The sequence below is a fragment of the Drosophila subobscura genome, chromosome A (genome assembly GCF_008121235.1).
Source record: "Drosophila subobscura isolate 14011-0131.10 chromosome A, UCBerk_Dsub_1.0, whole genome shotgun sequence".
Classification (NCBI taxonomy): Eukaryota; Metazoa; Arthropoda; class Insecta; order Diptera; family Drosophilidae; genus Drosophila; species Drosophila subobscura.
In genome coordinates this window covers 3,806,156-3,817,696 of record NC_048530.1, presented here as the reverse complement: position 1 = coordinate 3,817,696, position 11,541 = coordinate 3,806,156, and the positions used below count along the sequence as shown (strand labels likewise).

The window sequence follows — 11,541 nt, the reverse complement described above, 5'->3', positions numbered from 1 at the left end:
GCTGCGGCAGTCGAGCAACTGCAGTTGTGTGCATGTGCACATGTGCATAGACCACCACACGAAGACATTCCGCTGCCTCTGCGGCAGTCGAGCAACTGTGCATTGACCACCACACGAAGACATTCCGCTGCCACTGCCGCTGCGGCAGTCGAGCGACTGTGCATTGACCACCACACGAAGACGTTTCTCTGCCGCTGCAACGCGTTCTCTGTGCATGGGTCAAAGCCACACGAAGCTTTTACGCTTTCACGCTGTGCGTGTGCCGACTGCACTGCCAGAGATCATTTCCAACAACACGGAATGCCAGCAATTAGGCAAGCTTAGAAACTTAGGTAGAAATTTGAAATATCTAATCAATAATCGCGATTTGTGCTCTTCAGATTTAATGGAAAGTAGTTCGAGTTGGAACATGGGTACATATTTGTGTGAAGGCATTTTGCCTCTCGCCTTTCTCTTCATTTGTCTTTCGCTTTTGTATTTGTGTTGGTCTTTTCCTGAGAACCGCCTCCTGATGGCAGAGTCTTAGCATCTTCATCTGACACCTCGGTATCCCATATTATTTCGCAAAAGTCTTGGGCCACCCAATCAGCGAAGTCCGTGTTGCTGGATGGGTCATGGGATGCGCCTTCGGCTGGAGACTCTGGAGATTCTGGAGACACGGAAGACATCCATTCCATCGGGCTGCCATTGCCAGTAGCCACGTTCTGGTCCTGGCCAGCTGCGCTGCTGGCTGCGTTGGCCCCGCTGCATGCGGAGAGTAAAATAATTCTACATAAATATGCATACAAAGATGTAGATGTGGATACATACGCTTCTGCTGATTCGTTGGCATGGGCCATGGCCAGCTCGGTGTAGAAGAGATCGAGAAGGGAATCCATCATCCTTGCCTCCATATTCACACGGGAGCAGGATGGAGTGTTGTCGATAATCGCGTAAATCTCCGCCATTATCGCCTCAAACGTGCGAATTCTGCCGCCTCTTGGTGCATCATCACGTTGGGGATAATTCTTCATTTCCAATCACACAAATAAAACTTAAGCCAGAAATGTCCAGAATGCCAGGGTTGCTGAAGACAAGCCAGCAAAGCCCTGCCAGTGTGCACAATTCCGATCCGATCGATAACTAATTAAGTATCGAATCATTTGTTAAACATTTATGTAAGCTTCACAGAGTATTTTCTTGGCTTTCTTTATGCAACGAAATCAACTTTCGGTTAATTTTTATTCATTTGGAAAACACAAATCAAAATGGCAGTGTTGCACAATCCCGCAACAGTCCAGTGTGTATCCATTTTGTTTTCCTTTCCCTTGCGGCAGTTGGCGGGCTGCAGCTTTTTGAATTTGAAACTACGCAAACTCAACGATGGCCGTGGATCAATGATATTTACTACAAGATCTGGGATTTGCACTTCCAGGCGGAGACTCTACTCCTCCCCCAGGACCCACGAGTAAGTTGAAATTAGGGCAAAGATCTGTGCATATTCCCAATGAGCTTGGCGAATAAATCTGGAGTCTGGCGCACTTTGCTGAAACTCGCATCCAAAGGCGACAAAAAATAAAAAGCTCTTGGCTGAAATTTGTTTTGTTCTCTCCTCCACCGATCCCCCAGATTCAGATCCTTCAATGGCTTCAATGGCCAGTGGCACAAGCTGGCTGCGAGTGCGCAATCTCGTCGCTAATTGAAACAAAGCCACAAATCAGCTGTTTCCGACTTTCGATATACAGAGCTATCGATATCTATTGCAGCCCTGGCTCCATGCGGTTTTTCATTATAGTGAAAAGAGGAAATTACTCAACAAATTGCTTCTCAATTGTTAGGAATATCAAAATGGGTGGCCGCAATTTACAGCAGAAAAAGAGGAAATCGAAGAAGCAAAAGTCCCAGAGTCGCAAACAGAATAATGTGAGTAGAATGAAGGAGTGGGAGAGTGAGAGAGTGGGAGAAAATGTCTCCTTTGCTGATTACTTCATAGAATCAGAAGAACAAACCCCAATCGGAGGAGGCCAACGACTTGCTTGTGGAGAAATGTGAAACATCAGACATGGAGCTAGAGGTAGTGGAGTTGTACGAAGATTTCGTTGACTTTTACGAGGGCGAAGCACACGGGCCAAGCCAGCAGGGGGAGTTCTGCAAAGCACTGAAGGACAAGGAGCTGATGGAGTACGAACAAACTTTCGTGGCATTGAGGAACATTGTCCAGGAGATCTTTCAGTTCCGCAAGTACGAGGTATTCATGATGCTGTACCCCACGCTGGCCATGGGCTACCTGCAGATGGTGTGGAGCGGCGAGAGCCAGCAGGCCAGGGACTACGTGGAGCGGCACAAGGACGAGCTGGACGCCTCCTACCGAAAGCGCATCGAGAACCTGAAGCTCATCCGCAAGCGGGAGGATATGCCGGGCAGGGCACTGGAGCTGCTGAGTGGCGGGAAGAAGGAGTACTTCCTGATGGCCAGCACAACCTTCGAGCAGTTCAAGGTGATCCAGTCGAGGCTCTGGACGAGCAAGCAGCAGGAGTGCTTCTGCGCCCACTTCCAAATCGCCTCCTACGCCGATTTCATGGTGCCCCAGGAGCGGCGAATCACGGATCATCCCCTGCCAGAGCCGTTCAACTGGGCTGCCGCTGTTCAAGATCCGGACTCCACTTCGGAGCCCCTCGGGCGGAACAGGCTGCCCGCCTTGAGCATCAACATGGCCACGCCCGTGGACACAGAGGACGCGGTGACTTGCGCGACGCTCTCGGAGGATCGCTGCAGCGTGGCGTTCGGCACTGGCTCTGGGATGGTGCACGTCGTGGCCGTGCGGAAGGACTGGCGGGAGGCAAACAACCTGCGCAGGGAGAATGTCTTTCAGGCCCACCAGCAGTGGGTGATGGCCTGCGCCTTCTCCCCTGGGGACCGGCATCTGCTCACCTCATCGGCGGATAAAACGATGCGGCTGTGGTGCACCCGGAGCGGCCTCTGCAAGATTGTGTATACCACGGGCCAGGTGCCACATACGGCCAGCTGTGTGGCGTTCGCCCCGCGGGGCTGCTACTTCGCCACCGCCTCGGAGGACGCGGTGGTGCGCGTGTGGAGGGAGGACGTGGAGCATCCCATCATCAGTTTGTTCGGCCACTTGGCCAAACTGCTGGTGTGTCGCTTCCACCCGAGTGGCAACTACTTGGCCACAGGATCGGCAGACGCCACGGTGCGCATCTGGGACTACCGAAACCACGCCCAGATGCGCCTTTTCCGCGGCCACAAGGCCCCAGTCAGTGCCCTCGTGTACTCCAACTGCGGACGCTACCTGGTCTCTGGGGGCAGCGACGACCTCGTCATTGTGTGGGACACGAGCGACGCGCGGATGCTCCGCTGCCTCTGCCAGCACGAGGCACTGTCCATTGCCTCCATTGACATTTCGTACTGCAACAATCTGCTGGCTGTGTGGAGCCAGGAGGGCCAGCTCACCCTCTGGACTTTTCAACTGCTCATGCGGTACTCGTCCATGGAGAACAGGTCCTCTGCCCAGAGCAAGGACATCAATGGGAAGCTGTTGATTCGCACAGTGAAAGCCCCCGAGGCTGTGATTTGGCTTCAGAGTGGATTCTTCGGTCGGGATGGCCTCGTGGCCATCTGCACTGAAAACTACAAGAAGGCGCCGGAGGTCCTGGCTTCGATTGTGAAGCAAATTGAAAACTTACAACTGGAAACCAAGTCGGAGGCAGAGATAAATGAGATCATGAAGTCCATGCTGGATGAGATCCTCAGTTACGAAGTTGGCATCACAGCCGAAGGAAGATCTGGAATTCATTAAATTGGGTGATGGGATCCAATGATTATCCAATCGCATTTTGTTTCATTTCAACTTGCAAATGTCGGAGGATACTTCGGGTATACCCTTCGGGTGGGTGTCCACTGCTCAATCCAAAGTGCTTCGTTTTTTGTTTCCTCTTTGCTGCTTCCCTCGCTTGCCCTCCCCTTCCAGTGGCAGACTTTTAATCGCCTTGTTGTTGTCTCCACAATTTATGGACTGGCACGGACGACGCATTGGAAAAGTGAATTCCATTTCGAAAAATAATTACTGAATCTTGTCTTGCAGACATTGCAATTAATTTATTTATTTAATTTATGATGTTCATTGATTATAAATATTCCAGGCGCAGCTGCTGTTATATTTCAATCTAAACATTTTAATTGTGTCCAGGCAATGGCTCGCAAATTACGGTACTTTTGCCTTTGCGGTTTAGTCACTGACAAAAGAGAGAGAGAAAGACAAGGCACACTCGCCCACGCTCTTTGGCTCTTCGCTTGACACACTTGCAGTGTCATTAGATCATCCCTGTTCTGTTGCGTTTCTATGCACAGCCAGCAGACACGAAGTCGAGAAACGGTTCTTGCTTCTCTGCCGCTGCGACTGTGCGTAGGCCTCCTCCACGAAGTTGTTTCTCTGCCGCTGCATCGGTGCTCTGCACACCAAGCTTTTGCGCTGTGCGTCTGTGTCGACTGCGCTGCCAGAGATCTGATTGTATGAACGGAACGGAGCACACGTCGCTGCCGGCCTCTGCTGCAGGTGAGCAGAACCGAACTGTTTATGTTTCATGCTTTATGGTTTCTGCATATTTATATTATGTTTACGTTATATTATATCTTATATCCGTGCACTTTAATTGTGTCCAGATAATTTGTTTTTCTATGCCCTGGCAGAGTGTGGAAACTGACAGAAGTTTGAATTAAATTCAGAGTTCCACTGAACAGGATTGTAGCCTTGGAAGGAATGCTAAAAATATACTTAACCGCGGGCTTGAGCACTGGCAAAAGCGTGCTTAATCTTTAATCTCAATCGATCTAAGCGAGTGGCTCTATCCAGAGCTCCACCCACCCACATTGGGTGTTTCCCCTGAAATTTCCTTCAAAGTTTTGGCTTCGACTTCTATTTGTTTATCCATCAAGGCAATCGCTTCTTTTGCTGCTTTGCCCTTGCTGCCAGTTGCCATCAGAGTTGCTTTTGCCAACTGACCTGCCCTGCCTGCCATTATACAACACTGCTCATCAGTTTCAGATTGTCGCATAAATTCTCTCGTTGTGCCATTTGTATTTTGCTTTTTTCTTTCGGTTTTTAGTTTTTAGTCTCGAGTTGAGCTGCGGAAAATGTTGCTGGTTCGTGTCGCGAGAGGGCGAGTGCTGGTGCGAGGGGGGCTGCAGCTGGTGCGCACCTTGGCCACGTCCGCGGTGTGGAGAGGCAATTGGCAGGGTCAAAGCTTCAGTGCACTGGGCAGACAGAGGAGCGGCAGCTGCTGCTGCTGCTGGAATGGTCTGCCTGGCATGATGGCCAAGCGCTTCTGCAGTGACGAAGAGGACGCCTTCGAAGTTGAGCTCGACCCGGAGCCAGTGCCCGATGTGTGGCCACATGTGCCGGTGATAGCACTGCGTCGGGCTCCCTCCTTTCCGCTCTTCATGGATATTATCGAGGTGACTAATCGAAACGAACCAATTTGAGGTCCACTCTCTAATGGTTGCCTTGCAGCTGAGAAATCCTTTGGTCATGGATCTAGTGCGTAGCAAAATAATGCAGGGCGAGCCCTACGTGGGGCTCTTCCTGAAGCGTGTCCACGATTCCGCGGAGGAGCTAGTCGCCAGCCTGGACGAGATCTATCAGGTGGGCACCTTTGGCCTGATCGAAAAGATACAGGACTCAAGCGAAATGCTTCGGCTCATGGTTGTGGGTCAGCGCCGGATACGCATCACGGGCCAGTTGGAGCCACCAAAGGCGACGCCAGGTGAGTGCTCCCACAGCTGCCACAGATTCAAGATTCTATTCTCTTGTTAGCTGCTCCAGAGTCCGTGCTCATTGCCGTCGTGGAGAATGTCCAGACTCCGGCCTACGAGACAACCGAAGAGCTAACAGCGATCAGGCTGGAGATGATCAGAACGTTGCAGGATCTGACCAAGGCGAATGCCATGTACAAGTGAGTGGCAGCGGCTGCCCCCTATGCTCCGTGTGTCATCGCTTGATTGCTGCCCTGCTTTAGGAAAACTCTCCGCCAGGTGCTGCACCACTGCCAACGGGTCGTGGACGATCCCGTTTATCTATGCGATTTGGCTGCCGTGCTGTCCGTCTCCGGGCCAGAGGAGCTGCAGAAGGTCCTAGAGGAAACCGACGTACGTCCAAGGGTTGACTCTTTCCCCTGTTTGATGTTGTCCCTCTCTCCATTAGGTGCCCAAGCGCATGATGCAGTCCCTGCTGGTGCTCAAAACAGATCTCGAAGCGATTAAATTGGAGTCGAAAATTCAGCGAGAGGTGGAGGAAAATGTGGAGAAGCATCATCGGCGCACCATTCTGCGCGAACAACTGAAGATTGTGAAGCGGGAGCTGGGCCTGCAGCTGGACGACAAGGAGGCGATTGTGGCCAAGTATCGGGCCAAGCTGCAGGACAAAGTTGTGCCCGAAAACATTGGGCAGCTCATCGACGGGCAACTCGGCAGATTGAGGACCATTGAGTGCAGTTGCCAGGAGTTCAAGTAAGCCAAAAGATCGCCAAGCGATCCACCAACTAATCCCGATCCTTCGCAGTTTGATCCGCAACTACTTGGACTGGCTGACGGCGCTGCCTTGGGGTGTCTCCAGCACCGACAATCTGTGCATGGAGCATGCCAGCGAGATCCTGGACCACGATCACTACGGCATGGAGGATGTGAAGCGGCGCATACTCGAGTTTGTGGCCGTCAGTGCGCTGCGGGGCAGCACGCAGGGCAGGATTCTGTGCTTCCATGGGCCACCGGGTGTGGGCAAGACGAGCATTGCCAAGTCCATTGCCCGTGCCCTGAACCGCAAGTACTTTCGCTTCAGCGTGGGCGGCCTGACGGATGTGGCGGAGATCAAGGGACATCGTCGCAGCTACGTTGGTGCCCTGCCCGGCAAGGTCATCCACTGCCTGCGGACCACCAACACGGAGAATCCTCTGGTGCTCATCGACGAAGTGGACAAGATTGGCAAGTAGGTGGCCCACACAGAGGCCACACCCTGAACTGAACTAACATTCCCTTCCCCATGACCCCACCACACACAGAGGCCCTCAGGGTAATCCCTGTGCGGCTCTGCTGGAGCTCTTCGACTCCGAGCAGAGCGCCAGTTTTCTGGACAACTTCCTGGACGTGCCCATCGATCTGTCGCGTGTGCTCTTCATTTGCACAGCCAATTGGATTGATCGCATCCCCGAGCCACTGCGCGATCGCATGGAAATGGTCGAGGTGGCCGGCTATGTGCCGGAGGAGAAGCTGTTCATTGCCCGTCAGTATCTGGTGCCGCAGTCGATGGGCGACTGTGGCTTGTCCCCGCAGCAGCTCAGCATCACGGAGAGCGCCCTGCAGCTGCTCATTCACAGATATTGCCGCGAGGCTGGGGTGCGCCACTTGCGGCAACAAATCGAGAAGATTATCCGCAAAGTGGCGCTGCAGCTGGTCCGCCGTCAGTGCACCAGCTGCCACGTGAATGCCGACAATCTGTGCACGTTCCTGGGCGGGCAGACCTTTGCCACGGATCGGCTGTACGAGCGGACGCCGCCGGGCGTGGCCCTGGCCCTGGCCATGGGCGGCTCCTCGCTGTACATCGAGACTACGCGTCTGGCCACCCACAAGCCACCCACTGCTGATGTCTCAGGCACACTGCACACCACGGGCAGTCTGGGCGCGGTGATGCAGGAGTCGGCACAAATAGCCCTCACGGTGGCGCGCAACTTCATGCACCAGCGGCATCCGGGGAACCATTACTTGCAGTTGGAGTGAGCGCTGCAGCTTTTGCTCCTCGATTCGTTGATCACTCGTTCATTTTGTGTCTCTGTCTGTGTTGCAGAAACATTCACCTGCATGTGCCCGAAGGCGCTGTGCCCAAGGATGATCCGAGCGCCGGTGTCTCCATCGTCACCGCCTTCGTTTCGCTGGCCACCAACAGATGCGTGCGAGACAATCTGGCCATGACGGGCGAGATATCGCTGAGGGGCAAAGTTCTGCCCGTGACAGGCATCAAGCAGAAGGCCATAGCGGTGAGTGGATGGATCAACGTTCAATGATTGATTCAATTTGCCATCTCCCACACACGCACACTCATGCACACACACACTCGCACACTCACAGGCACGTCGCAGCGGCATCAACTGCGTCATTCTGCCCGCGGACAACCGACGGGACTTTGAGGAGCTGCCCGCGTTCATAACCGCTGGCCTGGAGGTTCACTTCGCGGCCAACTACGAGGATGTCTACAGAATTGCCTTTGACGAGCCAAACAAAAACGAGCACTCCCCGCGGGAGCCGCTCGTGAAGCCGTCCTCACTCGATGCCTAATTCGCTTTGACTGCATCTTAGATTCGTCAGTTTAGTTAAACAATTATTTAGACAATACAATAGACCATTTATTAAACCTTCAGCCAATAATTTATTCGATGGAGAAACTGCCTCGTGGCTTGGCAAGGGAAAAACAAAGACAAGAGACAAAGTTTCTGGACCAAAGCTCGCAAATATCAGTCAAAAACCTCCCATTTACGGGACAGCAAAGACCCGCTTTAATCTCTCTTTGCTCATTTCGCTCTTCGCTTAAGTATTTCTCTTTTCTTGCGTTACTGTTCTTCACTGAGCTCTGCATCGCGAGCGAATGGTAATTGGTAATTGTTTGGGACGGTTGCAAATATATTTAAATATAATATAACTATGCAGAAACTATAAAGCATGAAACATAAACACAAACAAAACTAACACTTGACGCAGATTCGAGTTCGTTTGTGCTCACCTGAGGCAGCGACGTGTGCTCCGTTCCGTTCATACAATCAGATCTCTGGCAGCGCAGTCGACACAGACGCACAGCGCAAAAGCTTGGTGTGCAGAGCACCGATGCAGCGGCAGAGAAACAACTTCGTGGAGGAGGCCTACGCACAGTCGCAGCGGCAGAGAAGCAAGAACCGTTTCTCGACTTCGTGTCTGTTGTCTGTGCATAGAAACGCAACAGAACAGGGATGATCTAATGACACTGCGAGTGTGTCAAGCGAAGAGCCAAAGAGCGTGGGCGAGTGTGCCTTGTCTTTCTCTCTCTCTCTCTCTTTTGTCAGTGACCAAACCGCAAAGGCAAAAGTACCGTAATTTGCGAGCCATTGCCTGGACACAATTAAAATGTTTAGATTGAAATATAACAGCAGCTGCGCTTCGAATATTTATAATCAATGAACATCATAAATTAAATAAATAAATAAATTGCAATGTCTGCAAGACAAGATTCAGTAATAATTTTTCGAAATGGAATTCACTTTTGCAATGCGTCGTCCGTGCCAGTCCATAAATTGTGGAGACAACAACAAGGCGATTAAAAGTCTGCCACTGTGGTGGGAGGGGAAGCGAGGGAAGCAGCAAAGAGGAAACAAAAAACGAAGCACTTTGGATTGAGCAGTGGACACCCACCCGAAGGGTATACCCGAAGTATCCTCCGACATTTGCAAGTTGAAATGAAACAAAATGCGATTGGATAATCATTGGATCCCATCACCCAATTTAATGAATTCCAGATCTTCCTTCGGCTGTGATGCCAACTTCGTAACTGAGGATCTCATCCAGCATGGACTTCATGATCTCATTTATCTCTGCCTCCGACTTGGTTTCCAGTTGTAAGTTTTCAATTTGCTTCACAATCGAAGCCAGGACCTCCGGCGCCTTCTTGTAGTTTTCAGTGCAGATGGCCACGAGGCCATCCCGACCGAAGAATCCACTCTGAAGCCAAATCACAGCCTCGGGGGCTTTCACTGTGCGAATCAACAGCTTCCCATTGATGTCCTTGCTCTGGGCAGAGGACCTGTTCTCCATGGACGAGTACCGCATGAGCAGTTGAAAGTCCCAGAGGGTGAGCTGGCCCTCCTGGCTCCACACAGCCAGCAGATTGTTGCAGTACGAAATGTCAATGGAGGCAATGGACAGTGCCTCGTGCTGGCAGAGGCAGCGGAGCATCCGCGCGTCGCTCGTGTCCCACACAATGACGAGGTCGTCGCTGCCCCCAGAGACCAGGTAGCGTCCGCAGTTGGAGTACACGAGGGCACTGACTGGGGCCTTGTGGCCGCGGAAAAGGCGCATCTGGGCGTGGTTTCGGTAGTCCCAGATGCGCACCGTGGCGTCTGCCGATCCTGTGGCCAAGTAGTTGCCACTCGGGTGGAAGCGACACACCAGCAGTTTGGCCAAGTGGCCGAACAAACTGATGATGGGATGCTCCGCGTCCTCCCTCCACACGCGCACCACCGCGTCCTCCGAGGCGGTGGCGAAGTAGCAGCCCCGCGGGGCGAACGCCACACAGCTGGCCGTATGTGGCACCTGGCCCGTGGTATACACAATCTTGCAGAGGCCGCTCCGGGTGCACCACAGCCGCATCGTTTTATCCGCCGATGAGGTGAGCAGATGCCGGTCCCCAGGGGAGAAGGCGCAGGCCATCACCCACTGCTGGTGGGCCTGAAAGACATTCTCCCTGCGCAGGTTGTTTGCCTCCCGCCAGTCCTTCCGCACGGCCACGACGTGCACCATCCCAGAGCCAGTGCCGAACGCCACGCTGCAGCGATCCTCCGAGAGCGTCGCGCAAGTCACCGCGTCCTCTGTGTCCACGGGCGTGGCCATGTTGATGCTCAAGGCGGGCAGCCTGTTCCGCCCGAGGGGCTCCGAAGTGGAGTCCGGATCTTGAACAGCGGCAGCCCAGTTGAACGGCTCTGGCAGGGGATGATCCGTGATTCGCCGCTCCTGGGGCACCATGAAATCGGCGTAGGAGGCGATTTGGAAGTGGGCGCAGAAGCACTCCTGCTGCTTGCTCGTCCAGAGCCTCGACTGGATCACCTTGAACTGCTCGAAGGTTGTGCTGGCCATCAGGAAGTACTCCTTCTTCCCGCCACTCAGCAGCTCCAGTGCCCTGCCCGGCATATCCTCCCGCTTGCGGATGAGCTTCAGGTTCTCGATGCGCTTTCGGTAGGAGGCGTCCAGCTCGTCCTTGTGCCGCTCCACGTAGTCCCTGGCCTGCTGCCACTCGCCGCTCCACACCATCTGCAGGTAGCCCATGGCCAGCGTGGGGTACAGCATCATGAATACCTCGTACTTGCGGAACTGAAAGATCTCCTGGACAATGTTCCTCAATGCCACGAAAGTTTGTTCGTACTCCATCAGCTCCTTGTCCTTCAGTGCTTTGCAGAACTCCCCCTGCTGGCTTGGCCCGTGTGCTTCGCCCTCGTAAAAGTCAACGAAATCTTCGTACAACTCCACTACCTCTAGCTCCATGTCTGATGTTTCACATTTCTGCACAAGCAAGTCGTTGGCCTCCTCCGATTGGGGTTTGTTCTTCTGATTCTATGAAGTAATCAGCAAAGGAGACATTTTCTCCCACTCTCTCACTCTCCCACTCCTTCATTCTACTCACATTATTCTGTTTGCGACTCTGGGACTTTTGCTTCTTCGATTTCCTCTTTTTCTGCTGTAAATTGCGGCCACCCATTTTGATATTCCTAACAATTGACATGCAATTTGTTGAGTAATTTCCTCTTTTCACTATAATGAAAA

General features: G+C 52.9%; 3 protein-coding genes across 3 annotated transcripts; 2 read left to right on the top strand and 1 right to left on the bottom strand.

Annotated features, from left to right (window-relative positions):
* The first annotated feature begins 1,788 nt into the window (after positions 1-1,788).
* LOC117893254 (transcription initiation factor TFIID subunit 5-like) lies at positions 1,789-3,793 on the top strand. The gene is made up of 2 exons (XM_034799824.1): positions 1,789-1,902; positions 1,973-3,793. Exons 1-2 carry the CDS (start codon positions 1,828-1,830, stop codon positions 3,791-3,793), a joined length of 1,896 nt encoding a protein of 631 aa, XP_034655715.1. The 5' UTR covers positions 1,789-1,827.
* Positions 3,794-5,019: 1,226 nt separating this feature from the next.
* LOC117903334 (lon protease homolog, mitochondrial-like) lies at positions 5,020-8,396 on the top strand. Its single transcript, XM_034815281.1, has 9 exons — positions 5,020-5,448; positions 5,504-5,756; positions 5,807-5,945; positions 6,009-6,138; positions 6,194-6,498; positions 6,551-6,973; positions 7,047-7,757; positions 7,829-8,018; positions 8,110-8,396. The coding sequence occupies exons 1-9, from the start codon at positions 5,128-5,130 to the stop codon at positions 8,314-8,316; spliced, it is 2,679 nt and encodes an 892-aa protein (XP_034671172.1). The 5' UTR covers positions 5,020-5,127; the 3' UTR covers positions 8,317-8,396.
* Positions 8,397-9,510: 1,114 nt separating this feature from the next.
* LOC117893239 (transcription initiation factor TFIID subunit 5-like) lies at positions 9,511-11,268 on the bottom strand. The gene has a single exon (XM_034799800.1). The coding sequence runs from the start codon at positions 11,260-11,262 to the stop codon at positions 9,511-9,513; it is 1,752 nt and encodes a 583-aa protein (XP_034655691.1). The 5' UTR covers positions 11,263-11,268.
* Positions 11,269-11,541: the final 273 nt, after the last annotated feature.